The 21,734-nt window shown below is 40.3% G+C and overlaps 1 protein-coding gene across 2 annotated transcripts in view; it reads right to left on the bottom strand.

Annotated features, from left to right (window-relative positions):
- Nucleotides 1–21,734, bottom strand: part of LOC123503546 (neural-cadherin-like) — a 207,771-nt gene that overhangs the window by 111,058 nt on the left and 74,979 nt on the right. For both annotated transcript variants that reach the window (XM_045253399.1, XM_045253400.1), the window contains exon 2: nt 165–212. In XM_045253399.1, coding sequence (XP_045109334.1) covers nt 165–212 — 48 coding nt within the window. The remainder of the gene's footprint in view (nt 1–164; nt 213–21,734) is intronic.

Below are 21,734 nucleotides of genomic sequence, written 5' to 3'. Positions count from 1 at the left end.
ATCAAAAATAACTAACTAGGATAACTTCTCAGCAAAATAGTTGTATGTTTAAATTTGTGATAAATCTTGAGATATTTTAACAGATTATCTCGTGTATCAAACCGAGGACTTATGATCGAGATGTTACACATATGGATGTCAAAAGAGAAATATTATGTACTCACCCGGGAAAGGGCTGCTGTGGTGCGTCTCAGTGGTGGCAGCGGTCACACCTGTGAAGGGGAAACACACTAGTGAGACTCTAATGGCAGAGTATGGTACAGTTAATGGAGTTCTTTCTAAAATGCTTCAAGAAATCCTTCCTGTCGTGCATCATATGACGGGCGGCGAACGACCATAAGGGCGGACACCAGTGGAACATAGATGCAATGTAAACAAAAGAACACACACACACACACACACACACACACACACACACACACACACACACACACACACACACACACCTCGGTAATTAGTTTTCTCAGCACCAGAGCTGTAGAAGAAAAACGAGCGTCGTGGACAGGCGTGTTGGCGGCTTTATTAACTCTCTCACTGGCCTATCGAATGACCCCCGAGGTTCCGCTGAGTGTGTGTGGGGGAGGAGGGCGGCAGGAGACAGTCATGTAGGAGAGGAAGAGCAGAGAGTCACGTACTGGTAAGGAGGAGACGAGCAGACTGACTAATGAAGACTTTAGAGGAGAGGATGGAAATTAGAGGAAAGAACTTATATACTCTAGTAAATTAAAGGGCAAGCAATAGGTATATAAATGCGTGTCCTTCTTTGTAAATTTCAAATAATTTAGTCAATTGTACTTTAACTTTAGCGACTTGTTCATTCTCTGTAGCCTTCCTTTGCCGCGGTGCACAAGTTCCGGGTGCACGTGTCCTGCATCTCTCTGGACAGGAATTAGCTTAATTTCTGAGGTGCAGCGACTTCACATCACGCGACATGGTGACCTCTTCCTGCTATCCTAAGTCAGTCCAAGATGTAAGGCGACAATCAGGTCAAATGATGATCTGCTGATTCCATTGATTAATTCGCACCAAGTTGATTAAGAACAAGAACATAAGTAAAAATGCTGCATAAAGAAAAGTACAAGAAATCAAACATAAAAACACAATAATTCTGTTCTCTTTCAAATGTCGTGTCATGCGTGGGAATTCAATGGCCTTTAAAAAGGAGAAAATGAACTTAAACGTTGATGTCACTGAATTATTTCCACTGAACTCAGCTCCTGGAAGAAAGAGAATGAAGTGTGAATAGCTACATATGAAAGGAGATGCTACATTCTATTCTTGGCGCACGTGATGTAAGGAAATCGATAAGTCTCTAATCTTCCTGTGTTAGTTAATTGTATTCAGAAGCCTTTGCCGATACAGGTGCTCGCTGAGAAAGTGACTCCAATATCAAGGGCGTCCACATGTTAACACTTTATTATAGATCAAGAAGCGTGTGGTGGTGCTTTCTTTCTCTCTCTCTCTCTCTCTCTCTCTCTCTCTCTCTCTCTCTCTCTCTCTCTCTCTCTCTCTCTCTCTCTCTCTCTCTCTCTCTCTCTCTCTCTCTCTCTCTCTCTCTCTCTCTCTCTCTCTCTCTCTCTCTATATATATATATATATATATATATATATATATATATATATATATATATATATATATATATATATATATATATATATATATATATATATATATATATATATATATAAAATAGTCATGTACTTGGTATGAAATACAAACAATGCAAGTGTGTGTGTGTGTGTGTAATTCACTGTTTGATCTGCTGCAGTCTCTGACGAGACAGCCAGACGTTACCCTACAGAACGAGCTCAGAGCTCATTATTTCCGATCTTGGGATAGGTCTGAGACCAGGCACACACCACACACCGGGACAACAAGGTCACAACTCCTCGATTTACATCCCGTACCTACTCACTGCTAGGTGAACAGGGGCTACACGTGAAAGGAGACATACCCAAATATCTCCACCCGGCCGGAGAATCGAACCCCGGTCGTCTGGCTTGTGAAGCCAGCGCTCTAACCACTGAGCTACCGGGCCGTGTGTGTGTGTGTGTGTGTGTGTGTGTGTGTGTGTGTGTGTGTGTGTGTGTGTGTGTGTGTGTGTGTGTGTGTGTGTGTGTGTGTGTGTGTGTGTGTGTGTGTGGTATCAGAGAAATGCTTTCAAACTGCATGTGGATCATGTTGTAATAAAGCGTAGTCTTCATTTTCCCATCAAACTCACACACCTGTACTCAGGTAATTATAATGACTCCATTCTCACATCACAGTAATGAATTATCTATTGGTTAGAACAAACATAACAGTCTATATCTGAAAGCTCTACTGTGAGAAGAGAAAATAATAATATCCAAAACGGAATATATGAAAAAAGTCAATAGCATGTCATTTGAAGCTAGAAAAATCACGTTTTGGAATGACGAAAGGTGAATCAAGAACAAAAGTGATGCATGTGTGACTTTTCTCGGTTAATTCTTTCCTTGAATATCCTCTTCAATTCCTGCTCTTACATTTAAAAACACACACACACACACAATCTTGACGAACCCATATCATAACAAGAGGAAGAGAGTTATAAATTAAGTAGTAGTAGTAGTAGTAGTAGTAGTAGTAGTAGTAGTAGTATTTAGTATTTAGTAGTAGTAGTAGTAGGTGGAATCATTGAGAACAGGAAGAGACTAAGGAAATCACATACTATACTACTATGTCCTTGACGGAGGCGAATAGCAAAGATAATAGTGGATAAGAACTAGTACGTAAAGATGTGATAAATGAACTGTGGATTATACGACCATCAATCAAGTTTAACAGAGACCAAGGCCAATAATTTCTTAAGGTCACTTCCTTGTTCAACTCTGTCTCAAGAAACCACTAAGCCATGATATGCAGTCCATCCCTTGGTGCTCCCACTTCCACACGCTGGCGACGGCTGCTTGATACATGCTTAAGAGATGCAAAATAAAAAACTTAAATCCCTTTCAAATGTCGCTTCCATCCTTGGGAATTTCATGCTCTTTGAGAATAAGAAAATACTATAATATATTGATACTTTTCTCTCTCTCTCTCTCTCTCTCTCTCTCTCTCTCTCTCTCTCTCTCTCTCTCTCTCTCTCTCTCTCTCTCTCTCTCTCTCTCTCTCTTCCCAAAACATAATTCCTTACCAACTACAACCTTTGCAGAGTTCAGAAGCAAGAATCGAGTAAATGTATATTGTCACAAGCACTGAATTACCCCGCGAGTACCACATGGATTTCACCACAAGGAAGAAGGAAGGAACGGGTGATTCCGCTATTAGATTTCGACAGTGCTTCAGCAATAAGTAAACTCGGTAGAGAGAGAGAGAGAGAGAGAGAGAGAGAGAGAGAGAGAGAGAGAGAGAGAGAGAGAGAGAGAGAGAGAGAGAGAGAGAGAGAGAGAGAGAGAGAGAGAGTTTTGGCAAAGCTCCCAAACAGATACTTCATTAATCATGAAGAATACATAACCAGTGCGAGAAGAGAAGGAGGGAGAAAGAAATGGGAAGAGGAAGGAAGGGAAAGGGAGGGAAGAGAAGGAGAAAGACGCCTTCCCTCTCCACACTTACACATTATTTATCGCTCCGCCTCTCAGTTTTTGAGTAGGTGCTGCGTCTCTCTCTCTCTCTCTCTCTCTCTCTCTCTCTCTCTCTCTCTCTCTCTCTCTCTCTCTCTCTCTCTCTCTCTGTTCTACTATAGTCTCGGTCCAATCTGTGTCCTCATCAGTCCCTCATTCTTTTCTTTTTTCATTCTTTTCTTTTTTTTACTCATTCACTCCCGTCAAAGTTTTTTTTCTTCCTCTCTCTTTTTCAGGTTTCCCTCCATCCCATAAATCTTTCTCATTGTCGCTAATTTCCCGCGCGCTCTGCCTTGTGGTCTTTATCGGAAAGGTGCGGTTTGGATTCACCACAAGTGCTTCACCAGTATAGTCATTCAGAACCCTCACTGGATGAAGCAGGAAGTACTAATGGTTTCTACTATGAGCGTATTTGCAAGCTATGGTGGTTCTCTCTCTCTCTCTCTCTCTCTCTCTCTCTCTCTCTCTCTCTCTCTCTCTCTCTCTCTCTCTCTCTCTCATGTTTAAAACACATAACAGGCAGACTGTGTGTCACGAATAGAGAAATGTTCCTAATTTATTCATAGTACGTAAATACACAAGTAAATGGTAACAAGAGTGCATACATATATACATAGCACGTACATACATACATATAGACATAAATGTATTTTAAAATGCGTATGTAGAATGGTAGCTATACAGAAATATATTCATAAAGCAACATTCGTTACATTTGTCTTATATGATCATTAATCTATTCTTTCATTTATAAGAAAAATGTGAAAGACTCATAATATACTATCTATTTTAACACACACACACACACACACACACACACACACACACACACACACACACACACACAGTGAGTACATGTAAATCGACACACACACATACACACACACACACACACACACACACACACACACACACACACACACACACACACACACACACACACACAGGGAAATATTTTGGTCATGATCGGATTCGCCAACTCATAATAATGCATAGATCCTGAAATCCAAAACATTGTACCTAAAATGTCAGTCACAAGAGAGTTATGGAGGATCATTTGCTTCACGAGTACACCTATTGTATCTCTACTGCCCTGCCTCCATTCACTGACACTTGTCACAATTGATGAATATATAAGTTAATTAGTCAAGCAGCTAATTAAAACCTGGAATTACTGCTAATGATAATGACAATGATGATAATAATAATAATAATAATAATAATAATAATAATAATAATAATAATAATAATAATAATAATAATAATAATAATAATAATAATAATAATAATAATAATAATAATAATAATAATAATAATAATAATAATAATAATAATAATAATAATAATAATAATGATAATAATGATAATAATAATAATAATAATAATAATAATAATAATAATAATAATAATAATAATAATAATAATAATAATAATAATAATAATAATAATAATAATAATAATAATAATAATAATAATAATAGTAATAATAATGATGATAAATAATGAAGTAGAAAAAGAAGAAGAAGAAGAAGAAGAAGAAGAAGAAACGAGGAGTATAATGATGATAATGAAGAAATTAATTACTTAATTAACTAATTAAACAATTAATTAATTAATTAAAATTTGTTTTGTTGACAAACCGCATCGAAATTTATTCTGTCAGGTAAAAAAGGGAGGTGTCTCGTTTAACACACACACACACACACACACACACACACACACACACACACACACACACACATATATATATATATATATATATATATATATATATATATATATATATATATATATATATATATATATATATATATATATATATATATAAAATGTTGGTGGCCACAACCTAAGAGGAAATCTTTTGACGAAGCTCTGAGGCATCATTTCTTATTACCAGCCAGAGTCTTTTACAGGCGGGAGGTGCAGTCACTGCGCTTCTTGCTCTCCTTTCATCTTTTTGCCTTCATACCTTCTTCATCTTACATCTTTTTGCCATCAATTTTTGTTCAGCGGATACGAAGGTGATATATTATGTGTATAAGCCATCGTATCAGACACAGTGAGAAATTTATGATAAGCTGCTTCTGTTAGATTATCCGGCTTTAAAAAGCATAGAAGTAATGTTAGAGAACATTCCTTTTAAACACCACGGCGATCACATTTGTATACGACGGAGTAAATGCAACTCCATTTAAAAAAAAAAAAAAAAAAAAGAAAAACCGTTTGGATCAAGGAAGCAGGAAAACTATCCATAGAGAGGATGTTATTATCACGGGTGTCGATCGCTCATTGGGGAAAAGTTTCTCGACATTTTCTTGGAGACAAAGTTTTAAGGAAGACAAAAGAGACTCAATCGGAAAAATACGTATTGCGACACTGCGATGGACGACAAAATAAAGAAAATAAAAACTAATAATTTTGGCAGCCTACATTATATTGTAATTTATATAACAGTGCATAAAATATGACCTCTTGTAAAACTTCAAAAGGCTGAGTATAGCTTAATTTAGGTGAGAGCGATCTGGCAACAGTGCTGGATGATTGATGGAGGACCAAAAGACGAGGAGAGAAAAAGGAGACGTAGCCTGGCTGGATGCCAAACACCATGAAGAGTCATCCAACAAGTTCTGACAAGTTTCTGTTAGCAAATGAATCCTTCACTCAGAGGAAGAGAGTTTGGCACAATCAGCAGCAAGATACATGAACAGCGTACACGCGCAACACTTGCCTGAACCTTTATTCTTGCTGGAAGAACAAGAAATGACGGAATATTTTGTTTCTTTAGGGTTAAGGAAAAGAATGTGAAATGTAAGTAACAATGATCACCAATATGGGCGTGGAGTGAATGAAAAGGGCTTGTGACACGGAAGCAGCAGCCATTACATGAAAAAAGAAGGTATGTAAGTGTACAGCTAGAGTCGTGCTGCTTATGTATTGTCAAGGCCTGATTTGTCAAGGAGTTTGATTTATGATTGTTAATGAACGGATGGAAGCGATACGACTATGATGATGATGATAATAATAATAATAATAATAATAATAATAATAATAATAATAATAATAATAATAAAAGCAATAATAACTAAGGAGCTCAGCAAAATACTTTAAAGAACAGACTGATAAGTTGGTTCGCGAGAGAAAATCAATATCGCCAGCGTGTTCGGTACGCGGTCAGGTCTCCCTTGGTCCGCTGTATTACGGAATATCAAATCAATACGACGCCCGCGCCACACTCGGAAAAACTTCCAAAAAAACGGTTACATAGAAAGAAAATAAATCAACTTCATAAAAGAAACATTCTCCTGAGTAGCCAGAAGCTGAATTTTCACAAGTAGATCTTCTTTCCTATAATCCTTCCCTTCCTTTCTATCCATCTATTTTCGTCTCAGTCTCTCTAATATTTAAGTGGCCTAGAAAAGACAAAATTCACCCTTTATTCTTTCTTCTTCTTTGATGTCCAAAAAAGCAAGTGTTATTTTTTTTTTCCAATGTTCTGAATGTTAACAGCATATCACTAGCTATAATAAGCAAACAGCACATGACTAGCTATAATAAGCAAAGGATAAAGGTAGCGGTAATAGGAAAACACACACACATAATTCAAATGACAAGGAAGGAATACCAATGAATTTAGCCCAGAAATCAGATTATTTCAAAAGAGTCATACAAAAAAAAAGGTGAATACAAAATAATGCGTTATATCACAAGCAATGTTATGTCGTGTAAGCAACCAAACCAAAGGAGAGAGAGAGAGAGAGAGAGAGAGAGAGAGAGAGAGAGAGAGAGAGAGAGAGAGAGAGAGAGAGAGAGAGAGAGAGAGAGAGAGAGAGAGAGAGAGAGAGAGAGAGAGAGAGAGAGAGAGAGAGAGAGAGAGAGAGAGAGAAAGGAATTACGACTGTTTTCAAGTATTTTTGAAACATGAGTATCGGTTACAGAGCGGAACTGAGCCTTAAACTGGGAGGAGAGATGCTCCTGTTGGGACATTCAGAGTTGAGAACCAAGTCTATACATGGTGAGAGATTAAGTGTTAATAATAATCGGACACCTCTACGAGTTCTCACCTTCATGGTTAGGAAACACGTTCACAGGTGTTTATAATCATGTTCACAAACTTTATTAAAGAGTACAGTTGTATCTTTCCTTTGTGGTGCACACTAAACGTTTTTTCTTTCCAAATGCTTACAGTGTGTTCAGGTGATTGTGTATTTGAGCCATGGGGACACATGTTGAGGGGCCGGCCCGGTGTGGCGTCAAGGTTTGAATAACACATTCAGATATGTCAATTGACTGATACGTATGAAGCACTGGACCATACGTCAACAAAACTTTGCGTCAATATTGAAAGGACTGGAAGTGTTTGGCTCTGTATCAATTAGTTTTCATACATAAATACTCTTTTCCTCCTCCACCATACACGTTACATATTAACAGGCTTCAAGAGAAGATATGTGTTAGACATTGTAACATTTCCATTCTATACTTGTCACTGCGCGGAGGTGAGATGTAACAAGAGGGATCACGCGTATCTGGGTTGGTATTCGGATTTCTTAACCCTTTCACTAACACATCAGCACCAGAAGCATCTATAAGAAAGTTAGCGATGAAAAAGAATACATTTTGTATTTCGAAGATTGTATGTGGCTATAGAACAAGTAAAGGTGTCTCAGAATGTTTAGTAATCAGGGAAAGATGAACTGAGAGGCAGTTAAAGTATTAAGAGTCTCAAGTGTCGCCCAAACATCAAGATAACGGTTTCTTAGATGGTAATGCATTTTACGTACCAATGAACCAATTACCAGATAAACAAACGTGGTTTTACGATAATTTTACGAACTGCGAGGAGTCACATATAGTCCATATAAAAACCTATGTAAAAAAATGAAAAGACAGCTTCACCTCGCACCACGCCTCGCGACCCACTAGTCTCCGCATTGTGTACATAATGAATATAAAGAATAAAGATCCGAAGACTGCTTCTTCCCATCATGGCAAACTCCCATCCGTCGCCTTATAAATTAGAGCAGTAAATCACACTCTTCTCTATCTCTACTCTTTGTTAATATTACGATCACGTACACTATTTTCACTAATGATACTGGTTATAACGGTTAATTATTTGCAGAGTATTTTTTTCTTTACCACAGCCTGCATGGATGCGATATAGGGGAGACCATATAAATTTCATGTCCACAAGTACAAACAACAATACATGAATTCTTAATGCAATTGGAATACAGTATCTAAAAGTATTTATAATTCCATTATCTCTAAAAGCAAAATTTACATATTTACCAACTTTGTTACAAACAATATCACCACTTTTTGTCATGAGTGATAGTGTATTGTTTTTCTCGCTTTATTTTCATATTTTTCTGTTATTTTCCTTTGTCCACCAGGGATCTGTTACCCTACGGACTTAAGCCTCAACATACATCACAAATATTATTCAATTTCATACGTATATTTTCCAGTGTTTTCTCAATAAACAATATAAACTCCAAGACTGGTGTACATTTCGCCAACACCTGTCCCATTCTCGCATCGCCAACTCATGCGGCAACATATCGAGCCTCACTCCCTCACTTTCCTGCAGAACTAAACACATCCCCAGGCTTCCCTCGACCCCTTTTCCTCCAGCAGGGTGCGCTCTAACTTTCCCTGTCGTCCTCCTGCTGTCTCCCTCTCCGCAGCGCACCACATACCAAAAATCGGTCGCCAGAACGTGACCAAAGCGACGTTTACGAATTGATGCCAGGCCACACATCCGCTACGGGCAAAACTTTCGGTTTCTCTACACTAAAAAATGTGTGATTATTAAAGCTACTACTACGTGTCTCTTCCATTCCCTCTTCCTCTTCTCTCCTCTTCTCTTTCTCTTGACGTATTACGAGACGACCTAGCACACAAACACACACGAATAGTGATTGCGAGCTTCAAACGGAGGAAGCAAGATAACCATGACACACACACACACACACACACACAGAGAGAGAGAGAGAGAGAGAGAGAGAGAGAGAGAGAGAGAAACACACACACACACACACACACACACACACACACACACCCACACACACACACACACACACACGCACGCAGAGGAAGGGAAGAAACGAGGAAGGGAGGGAGAAGGTATTATGTATTCGTTTCATTATTCGTTTCTGAGAATTCTAACATGTGTTTTTAATTACATGCATATTCTTAATTATATGAATATTATGATCCGCTCATCTGCGCTCGCTCATAATACAAGCTCTCCGACATTTTTATTAGCCTTTCTCTCTCTCTCTCTCTCTCTCTCTCTCTCTCTCTCTCTCTCTCTCTCTCTCTCTCTCTCTCTCTCTCTCTCTCTGCCAAGCCATATGTTTCCTTACCCACACTGTTCCATCCCGCGCCTCCCTCTTTCCACCCCTTATATGGTAATAAGAAACACAATAGCACACTCAGTCCCTTCGTCACTACCTCAGCTCCCACGCCCCTCACTCCCTTGAAACGCCTCGCCTCGCCCCCTGCTGTCCCGCTATGCTTTCCTGGGTATGAAACTTGTATGGGTTGCTGTGTTACCCATAATTTCAATGCCAAGCCACTTATCCTTCTTAATGTTCCTCTAGAGTCTAGAGTATAGGCTTTCTTGAAGACAGTTAGCTAAAGGAGAGTTAGAAAGGTGATGATTTTCTTTACTCCATCTTCCTTAACAAGACTGAGTGTAAGTGAAGCCACCGAAACAAATATATTCATGAGATCTTTACTCCATACAGGGTCGGCTAAGGCTCCTGTAATGTTGGAGCCTCTGCGTGCAGTGGCAGAAACTACATAGAACATGCACCTAACGTGATTTTAGCAAGGGATGAGCTGTGAAATTTCCTGTTAAGATTTTTAGTAATAGTGCAAGTATGCTCAATGTATAAGAGGAAGATGCTACACAGAATAGACGAAGGAGACGTGTTCTTAATCCCTTCAATACTAAGACGCATTTTTACCATAATTTTGGGATAGGATTAGACGATTTTATGTGCATTAGGAAGGTCTATGGAGGTCAAAAGATTAGCGGCACGAGTCTTTACTATTATACTCCCCACATAAGTTTCTGAAGCCGTATAAAATCGATAAAGAATAACCAGAATGAGTATGAAGACGCGGCATGGTACTAAAGAGCAGATCAGCACAATGTTTGCCTCGCCCCATTCTGAAATTACAGGAAGACAGAAACCCAAACACTCTGAGGCACTGTTGTTGTATCGATGATGGAAAGGAAGGAGAGAAGGGAGATAGATAATGGGAGAGAGCGGGGAGGTAAAGGTCAAGTGATGAAAGGGACACAATATGGAAGGAGATTCTCTAAGGTGACAGTGAGGGGAAGTGGTGGTGGTGGTGGTGGTGGTGGTGGTAACAAGGCAGGGGCAAGATCCTCGTCTCGTCAGAAGGATCTGCGGCGCCAACCTGAGCGCGGACCAGAAACGGAGGTAATTTGTTCCAAGCAGACGCAGCGGTCGTACCTACAAAACCTGCCTTTTCCTCCGCTCCCCAAAGCCCATCCCCGCCTTGCCTTCCCCCTAACAAGCAACGGAACGCCACCCTCTACCCTGCGGTGAGGCAAGGAGAGAGAGAGATTGTAAAGAAAGCGAGGACAAAATGGTAGAAAGGGAGCGAGAAAAGTTTCGCATTACATTCCACACTGAGGCGGCCACTGAAGAAATCATTACGAAACACACGCCGGGAAATTGAGGAGGAAAGGAGAAAATATGATTTGGCCAAAGTGGCGGACCATGTAGGCAGGAATCACACGCTGAAAAACATCCTTTAATAATTCCTTACTTTCTTACCTGGAATCATAGCAGCGTTTCTTTCCGTAGACAAAGAAAAATAAGACTGCATTGGTGTACGTAATAGTTAAGAGTGCTTTGGTTACTCAGGCAAGAGTGAATGAAAGACAGATGCTATATGATAAAGACGGAGAGAGAGAGAGAGAGAGAGAGAGAGAGAGAGAGAGAGAGAGAGAGAGAGAGAGAGGTGAAAAGAAGATAGGAAGAGACAAAGAACATGAAGAGCCTGGCTGGGAGAGTGTGAGGAAAGTCGCAGGTGCGAGGCAAACTCAAGTGTAAAAGAAAGTGGAGGACAGACAAGAGCTTAGGGTGAGGTGTGGCGGGGACACGGAAGGAAAAACGGTAGGTAACCGAGTTCAGTGTTTGGAAGGCAAGACAGGGGAAGGGAAGCCTCGAGGCACGGAGGAACAGCGGCATAGAAAAGCAAAACTGAGGGCGTGGGGGCGTGAAGTCCTGTAAAAACTGGGTGAAGAGATGACAGAGAGAGAGAGAGAGAGAGAGAGAGAGAGAGAGAGAGAGAGAGAGAGAGAGAGAGAGAGAGAGAGAGAGAGAGAGAGAGAGAGAGAGAGAGAGATAACCCTAATCATCCCTAACCAAGGCTTATAAAAAGAAGGCAACAATCAAGAGTTATAAAAAGAAGACACCAGCGAAGTCTCCGTCTAGACAGAAATAGTTGTTGAGTTACACATCTACATTTGTGCTTGGTTGGCGGTTAGAGTAGTGTCTCTTTTTCACCGCTGAACAGTTCATTAGTCTTGCATCGCCTGACTTTAAAAGGAACCGGTTGTTCTCTACTAAGAGGAGGCAATGTTTGGATAATCTCATTACAAGTCTGTCTATCAACTTCACGTCATTACAGAAAAGTGACTAACTCAAGTTTAACACTTACAAACCTCATTAAGAGTTTAAGAGTTAGATTAGCTGCACTATGCGGGACATTTCCTTTCCTTTAACAAGAGGAATAAACCTGCTGATCTTTACATACTATTAATTGTTGCGCGAGGAAAGGATAGAATGTGCCAATTTAAACAACTTCTCATAGACGACCTGTTCGTAAGCCAAAGAATAAAGATGCACAAGGTAATCCACAAAATGCAGTGACCTGACTAATATGAATAACACTTCCGAGGTAGTGAAGGCTCCTCCAAGTACTCTCCTGCCCAGCGCCACAATAATACTCCTTACTTCCCTGTGTTGGGCAAATGCCACGTGATTGAAGCTGTTCTCTCATAGGACGTTCCCTTGTGATTGATCTTATAGAAGCGGCAAATGGCATCGCTCACAAAGACATCCTACGCACGTCTGGTTCAATTCTGTATTTGTTCCCTGGATGTACTTAACGTTTTCCCATCTATTGGCAAGGTTTACTATACTGATCGATACCAGAGAATTATTATTTTGAGGTTTATTAAATTTTCACCTATGTCACTGTTACGAGAGAGAGAGAGAGAGAGAGAGAGAGAGAGAGAGAGAGAGAGAGAGAGAGAGAGAGAGAGAGAGAGAGAGAGAGAGAGAGAGAGAGAGAGTGGATGTTGAGCTTTCATGTTTTAGATTTTTGTGAACCTCTGTGATGAGTAATTTCTCTCTCTCTCTCTCTCTCTCTCTCTCTCTCTCTCTCTCTCTCTCTCTCTCTCTCTCTCTCTCTCTCCAAACCCGTATCTTTGCTTTCATTTCCCCGCCCATTCCGCCTCTCTCCGGACCACCCCAGGCACTCCTACCATCCTCTTACCTCGTGTTAGCCTGACCCGAGGGAGGCAGGGCGGGTCGCGCGAGAGAGGGAAGGGGGACCATGATGCAGTTATGGAGTTAGGGAGAACAGCAGAGGGGAGGCTGTCAAAGGAACGTGGTGGGGGTAAGGGAGAGAGAGAGAGAGAGAGAGAGAGAGAGAGAGAGAGAGAGAGAGAGAGAGAGAGAGAGAGAGAGAGAGAGAGAGAGAGAGAGAGAGAGAGAGAGAGAGAGAGATAGCGTCCGAAACACTCGTATATTCACTTATCAATAGCTTTTTTTTCAATACTGCTGCCATATGCACTTTTTCACTCTCAAATTAGAAAAAATAATGGAGTTTATATCAAAATAGTTCTTCCACATTAAAATAAATCGCTTTCACATTAAAGCAAATTAAATTAAAACACCGAAAGTTTGGATTCAAATAACTGAGGTTCACGTTAAAACAGGTGAAATAAAGATTAATAGAAACACAATTTAAATCAGTGATAATATGTCTTAATCATCACACTATCGTTCATTTTAGTCAACTTGTAACGACGCCTAATATCACTTTGCTGGTGTAATGAAACCCTGCTGTTTATAATTACTTGGTACCTGAATGCCTTCTTTATGTAATATTGTCTACAAGCAAACCGCAAAGCAAACAAAATAATCTACTCTCTCTCTCTCTCTCTCTCTCTCTCTCTCTCTCTCTCTCTCTCTCTCTCTCTCAAGACCAATTCATCATCATGGAACTTAATTTTTCTTATAAAACTACAGCAAGTATACCAACACAAGGAACACCTCAGCGGAACCATCCTGCACTACTTTAATCATGCAATTACATACACTAATATCCAAGAAATTACATGAAATAACCCTCTTTGTGAAGAAAAAGAAATAGATTAAACTGGCAGAGAGAGAGAGAGAGAGAGAGAGAGAGAGAGAGAGAGAGAGAGAGAGAGAGAGAGAGAGAGAGAGAGAGAATGTGATATAGGAACTCCGCTTCTTCCTCCCACGTTACAGCCTCATGTGGAACCGGCTGGTGCAAAACAGAAACATACAACACTCTACATGCCTCCAGGCGTACAAGAAGGCGTGAATGAGTGGCTGAAGTGCTAGTGAGATAACAAAAGTGCAGTGATGAAGTGTAATTATATACCATTACTTATTTTTAATTTATGTCTCACTTTTGTAAGTATTGTGTTTTCTTTTGTTGCCAAGATAGGCCTGAACTATGCCATAGTCTCAGACCTCTGGCAGTCTGCAACATATGTGATCTGGTTTAAATAAAAAAAAATAAAAAACTGACTTTGGAGGTGATGAAGGACTGCAAGCAATCATCTTTTTAAAATAGATTCCTTCATATTTTCACACATCTCACACACACACACACACACACACACACACACACACACACACAAACTTGGAGTGAATGTACAGGTGAAAAAAAAATATGAAAATGGCGAGCAGAAATATACTTTTGTATATATTATATAAAAAATAAAGTCAAAGTAGTGCGGAACGACCCCTTCTGAGCAGGTTTGTGCGATTCATCCGCCTCCGCCTGGTCTTTCAACAGAGATTCACTACAGAGACAATGGAAAGGACCGGAACACACTCTGGCCAAGACTGGAACCCATTAAGATGATCCAGACTCAATGCATCACGGTGCCCACGCTAATGAGGAACAGAAAATATGTCAGAAAAAGTTGACCATAACAGATGACTTAAAAAAATACAGAAACATAACTATGACCTTTTCATGACGTTGGATTGAGAGAAAAAAAAGATAAGACTCACGAAGGGAAGACAGACAGAGAAGCAAGAGAATCAAAGGGACATGGAGGAGAAGACTTGTAAATCAGTAATGGACGCTAAAAAGAGTTAGACGAAAGCAATACAACAAGCCCCGGATCAAAGAGCGATCATAAAGGAACGTCGATAAAAGACGCCATACTGTAACATGAGTGGAGGGAACAACAGCAGCATCGATACCTTTGTATTCAGGGAGACAGACAGTGAGAGAATGGAAACCGAAATTGAGACGGAACGAGACGCGAATGTGAGGGATGAGATGAATGCGAGGCAGAATCCAATGAGAGACAGCAGGGAACACAACAACTTTCACACTGCCAGTCATCAGCGCCACCGTCCACGTGCTGGGAAAAGACAAAGAATCGCGTTTTGATAGTTTTCTTTTGCAAGTGACGAGCAAACGTGACTATTCTTGAGGAAAGAGATAAGGTTCTCGTAAGGGAAGGTAATGGAAGGAAATAAAAAGGAACGAAAAGGGTAAGAAAAATTTGATTAAAATATATATAGAAAAGTGGTGAAACAACAATGCTGCATAAAAGGAAAGGGAAAAGTTAGATTCAAGAAAATATCGAAGGAAAAAAAACAAGAAAGACATGAGAAACTGAAGGACACAAAACAAAAATTATAATTACGAATGAGAGAGAGAGAGAGAGAGAGAGAGAGAGAGAGAGAGAGAGAGAGAGAGAGAGAGAGAGAGAGAGAGAGAGAGAGAGAGAGAGAGAGAGAGAGCAAAAAAAAACAGCTAGACAAACAGGGATGCAAGAGGAAATTCAAGAGAAGAGAGAAGTACAGGGGCGTCAAAATTTTTACACAATGAAGGTGGAACATGGGAAACGTAAACACGGCGAGAACAGAAACTCGATATTGGAAGCACAGGAAGAAAATTTAATAACATCCACGAAATGAAAGATGAAAACGAACACAGAAAAAATATAAAAAAAACACGAAATCAAAATAGATAACATAAAAAAAACTCATACGAAAAAAAATAGAATAAAAAAGGAGAAATGAACAAAAGGTAAATGAATGACACGGATCTCTCGTCCCCATTACCCACCAGCCGTAAGTGTCCAAATGAAACCTAGACAAGAGAAGTCACGTTATGCACTTCGCCTCCTTATTCCAGGTGGAGGCAAACTGGCTCAGAAAACTTTAGCTGGCGTTGTACAGGCGAGAAGAGAGCCACAGGTCTTTGCATGAGAAGGAATATCTGTGGTGGCGGTGGTGAAGGAGGTGGTGTTGGTGGTGGTGGTGGTGGGTGTGAAAGTGAAGGAAGAGGAGGAAGTGTAGGAAGTGGTGGTAATTATAGTGATGATGATGGTGGTGGTGGTGGTGGTGGTGGTGGAGTCATTAATATTATAAGATTTGGTGGTGGTGGAGAGAGAGAGAGAGAGAGAGAGAGAGAGAGAGAGAGAGAGAGAGAGAGAGAGAGAGAGAGAGAGAGAGAGAGAGAGAGAGAGAGAGAGAGAGAGAGAGAGAGAGAGAGAGAGAGAGAGAGAGAGAGAGAGAGAGAGAGAGAGAGAGACAGAGACAGAGACAGAGACAGACAGACAGACAGACACAGACAGATAGACACGAACAGACTCACAAACAGACACACAAACAGACACACAAACAGTCAGACAGAGACAGACAGATTAAAAATAACCAAGATAAACAAAAGAAACGATACGCTCCAAACTAAGTAGGAGTTTGAATCAGGTTGGCACCAGTCACAATAACCTGAACAAGGAGACTCTTTCACCCACCAAGATCTGAGAAACCACACATATCTGAGCCTCGCCAGCGGCCAGGAGGAGGGTAGAGAGAATGGAGGGAGAGCCTGGATAAACACTGGTCTTTGGGGACACGCACAAGGGAAGAGACAAGGGAAGGAAGAAAGCTTGTGGGCGCGTGTTTGAGGAATAATCACGACTCCCATTATGAGATTGTGATGCTGAATGTGAGAGGAGGCTCAGTGTTGTTGTTGTGTTATGAGGAGAGAGGGAGAGAGAGGAGGGTGAGGGGGTCGGGGGGACAGGGCACGCAGACCCCTGTACGCGCTGTTCCATGATGTAAAGCGTGTCATATATATCACTGCATTGCGACTGTAAGTTGTTATTAACGTTCAGAGTTGTGCCTTGGTCGGCGGAGTGCTAGTCTGGAGTTTATCGCTGGTTGCCTCGTGCCGGAGTGTCTGAAGTGCCTCTCGCTGCTCCCGATACAAGATTTGGTTATAATTGCTTCTTATTCCCTTATTTCATCTATAGATTTGCTAGTTTTTTTTTTTCATTCCTCTATTATTTCATCTATAAATTCGTCAGCAAAGTTGTCTGATTTTTCTTTTATTTCATCTATAGATTTCTCGACTCTCATGGTTTGTTTGATTCTACCTTCCTTATTTCATTTATAGATTCTTTGTTGGCAGTGGTTATTTGATCCCTACCTTCCTTATTGCACTTATAGATTTCTCTTTGGTAGTAGTTATGTTTGATTCTACCTTCCTTATTTCACTTATAGATTCCTAGTCTGCAGTGTTTATGTTTAATTCTATTTTCCTTATTTATAGATTTCTCGCCGTTAATTCTTTCTTCCTCATTTCATTTATAGATCCCTCGTCCATAAGCCGCTTCTCAAGAAAACAAATTCCTAAATCCGGTCATCATTTATACAACATTTCATTTTTTTATCATTTTTTCCAGGCAGAGAAATTTTACAAATAAGATTTTTTCCTCAAATAAAAAGCTCTAGGAAAAAACCCTCATGCCAAACACAATATAGACATTTTCTTTTCCCGAGTTTCACAATTTCCTTCTTACCTCTATTCTTTTTACCGCCTCCTCATCCTCCTCCTCCGCCACTAACACCCTCCTCCTCCTCCTCCTCCTCCTCCTCGTTTTGTTTTCCTTTCCTCTTCCGCTCCTCCTCTTCCTCTTTTGTTCTCCTTCTTTTACTCCTCTTCTTCTTCCTTCTTCTCCTCCTCGCCCTCCTCCTGCTCCTCCTCCTTCACCTCATTTCAGTTTCCTGCTTCTCCACGCCTTCCTAAATCCATTCAGTCTTCCCAAACCAATGATGCCGTGTGGTCTAATAGAAGAGTCTAGAATTTCCACAAGATTCAGTAACATTAATGATGATTACTTTCTTTCCGTTAATTGATGGAATATAACGAGCAGAAAAAACCACACCCTTAAGATAACTGATTATAGATTCGAGTCAATGAAAGCCAAGTACTTTGTCAATCGGATCGTTCACGTTTAGAACCCATTTTGTATTATATTGCCACGGTTAGCACGAGTCTACAACTTTCAAAAACATATTCGGCAAGGTTTTTGGACTCTGCCAATAGCTGAGGGTACTGCCAACTGTCACAGCAAATTGCAATCGTATTTCATTTGTGTTTATGTATGAAAAGTCCCGTTGTTGAGGTCGCTGCTGCCTGTATAACACCAAATAGATGTACCAATACTGACAGATAGCATCCCTTTACCGATCAACTGAATGACTGCCTACAATAAAAAATGTAGCAGTATTCAGTCCTTGCCTCGTTACTGCGGTTGTTATTGATTGTATACCACCAAATACGCTTTACAATAGTGAAAGTCCTTAAGCCTTTCCTACAATATTTTCATCACGTTTCTTTATGCTACAAAATTTCTTTTCCTGTGAACCCTAACCGAAGGGAACGATTGGTACAAAAAGCCTCCATTTATTATGTTACTCTATTTCTCTGAATAGAACACCACACATAAGCGAGTAAGCACCGCCAAGTACACTGCTATTTGCTCTTCCCTTGTGTTTTCCTGAGTATTTCTCCTCTACGTTCTCTTTTCACTCCTTTGACTCGCTCCTCCATTCTCTCTTCTCCCTCACTCCTTTGCACCCTTTAGCCACCCACTTGCCGTAATGCCCCGCTCTCTATTTCCTCTCAACCTTAGCACCTGAAGGAGGAGGAACACAAGTGACGCCTTACCACCTAATGCTTGATAATGAGCACCTCGTTATCCACTAGTACAGCACACTCACCCAATATTTCCCGCCGCTCTCCGAAAATCGTCGAAATTCTTCTTGCCATTCTCTCTCTCTCTCTCTCTCTCTCTCTCTCTCTCTCTCTCTCTCTCTCTCTCTCTCTCTCTCTCTCTCTCTCACCCGCCTTGCTCGCTCACTCATAGTCTACATGCGAGAGATGAACAGAGAGGTGAAGATAGAGCATAAGGAGAACAAGGCGATAGTAAAAGAGAAACAGATAAAGACTGAGAAGGGGAAGATAAGTGAATTATGGAGATTAGGGCCATACTGTACAAGGGTCTCGTTCCATGTTAAATGAAGGACTCTATCTCTCACTTCCTTTGTTCGTCCTCAGGTTGTAAATTAAGGAGCACGGAGTTACTACGCTGACCAACACGAGGACACTGCCGGGGTGTGTGAAGGAAAAGTATTTGTTGGTCCTGCTGCACAAGAGTGACTTATTCAAGTGTTGTGTTTTCTTCCTCTGAGCTCTTTGAATAAATTTTTCATCTGTTTGAATAATCAAGATAAATCATCGTTTTCCTATCATTAAAACTTGAAAAAAAAGTCTTACCTCCGAAACGAAAACACACGAAGCGTTTTCTTTATAACTTGGTTCTTAAACATCCATTTAGTTTCTTTCAGTCTGGCAACTTCAATGATGTATCGTGGGCGGCGTGCACTTCCGCCAGCTATTATGACAAATCCAACACACACAAACGTCAGGACAAGAGATGCGTTCATGCAGTCATGGATAAACAATGAGTAACATCCTTTACTGTTTCACTGCGTTTAACCTTTCCCTTAGCAATGTCTATGAGCTGCTGACATCTTTGAGTCCTCTGATTTTGTAAATAAATTAGTACTATCGGTCAGTGAGATACCTTTCAATAAATGGGAAACAATAAACACATTGAAATAAACTGCAAAATGTTTCCCAAGACTTCCCATATCTGACTCAAGCCATATCTGACTCAAGCTTGACGTTCCTGACTGAAGATTTGATTGATCTAAGGCAGACCACCTCTGTATCAATCTCCCGCCGTTCTCTGATCTTTGTTCCACCTCCATCATTTACGATTTTCCCTTCTTCATTGCACCTGATTCTCTCCCACCTGTCACCTCCTTTGTATACATGTACCAGTCTGTGACTCGGGAGACATTTATTCTGTGCAAAGATATACGTATGAGTACAAGAAAAAGAAGAAAAAAACAGAATGCGACACACACAAAGAGTTATTAGCATGAAAGAGTGTTAAAGATGATAATGGTGAGAAGGAAGGAAACAATAGTGAGAGAAGATGAAAGGAGAAAAAGAGAGAAATTAGAACAAGAGAAGGAGAATGAAGGAGAGCCACGGGTAGGGGTAACGAAGGTAAGGGGAGGCAAGCAACGGCAACCAAACATAGGTAGGAGAGAGAGGAGAAACCAACACTGCGCTGACATCTGATCTGAGAGAAGATAATGACCTTGCTGCACAGCTCTTAATGGAACAAGCGCTCCTTCCCCATTCTCTCTCTCTCTCTCTCTCTCTCTCTCTCTCTCTCTCTCTCTCTCTCTCTCTCTCTCTGCGCCTTGCTTACTTAGCCTAGACTATAAGGTACATACAACATGCAATACATTCAAGAGTTCACTAAAATGTACGCGCAGTGACTACACACACACACACACACACACACACACACACACACACACACACACACACATATCATTAATAGCAGTAATAACATTTACATCTCCAGCACCAAAAACCACATAACACTCAAAATTACTACTACTACTACTAATAATAATAATAATAATGATACTTCTACTACTACTACTACTACTACTACTACTACTACTACTACTACTACTACTACTACTACTGCTATTACTACTACTAATTATACAACTATTACTACCTCCACTACTACTACTACTACTACTACTACTACTACTACTACTACTACTATTACTACTACTACTACTACCATTATTACTACTACTACTACTAAAACTACTATTACGGCAAGGTGTGTTATTCCCTGCTGTTCTGTTTGCTCGTTTACAGATTCCACACACTGCCGCTGATGATGTGTCTACTGCTTCTGCTGCAACGTGTGTGTGTGTGTGTGTGTGTGTGTGTGTGTGTGTGTGTGTGTGTGTGTGTGTGTGTGTGTTGTTGGTGTTGTTGTTTTTGTTGAGTGCAGAATAACAGTCCTCGTATAACAGGATTTTTTTTATGGAAATCAGAGCCCCGAAGAAACAATTCAGCGATGCCAAACAAAAGACCAGTATATTTTAAATGGAAGAATCGGTACTACCAATGTAATCAGACACGGCGAGAGAGAGAGAGAGAGAGAGAGAGAGAGAGAGAGAGAGAGAGAGAGAGAGAGAAAGAAAGAAAATAGAGAATGGAGCAGCTGCACGCAAGTATGACATATAACCAGAGACATGTACACATATACAAGAGGTAAAATTGATATTAAAAAAAGAAATAAAGAAGAAGCAGAAGATATAAAGAAAAAAAGAAAACAGAAGAGAGACAAAGGAAGACACCAATGAACAAAGAAGTAAAATAACGAAAGGAGAAACAAGAGAAAATAACCAAGACCAACCCAACCGAATGAAAATGCAGATAGGAGATAGAAACAAAAACAAAGGAGAGACAGACAGGAGGACAAAACACACAGACCAACTTAAGATCTGGAGGCAGACGAGAAAATAGAATACCACTACCAAGACACAACCAAAGGAGTAACATTGCTTTATAACACCACTCCAGCTCTTGCTTCTCTTCCTCCATCTCTTGCACGCCATCATAAGCAGCGAAAATGCC

The sequence above is a fragment of the Portunus trituberculatus genome, chromosome 14 (genome assembly GCF_017591435.1).
Source record: "Portunus trituberculatus isolate SZX2019 chromosome 14, ASM1759143v1, whole genome shotgun sequence".
NCBI lineage: Eukaryota > Metazoa > Arthropoda > Malacostraca > Decapoda > Portunidae > Portunus > Portunus trituberculatus.
Note: the sequence above shows the minus strand (reverse complement) of the source record. Positions and strands in the feature narration are given on the sequence as shown.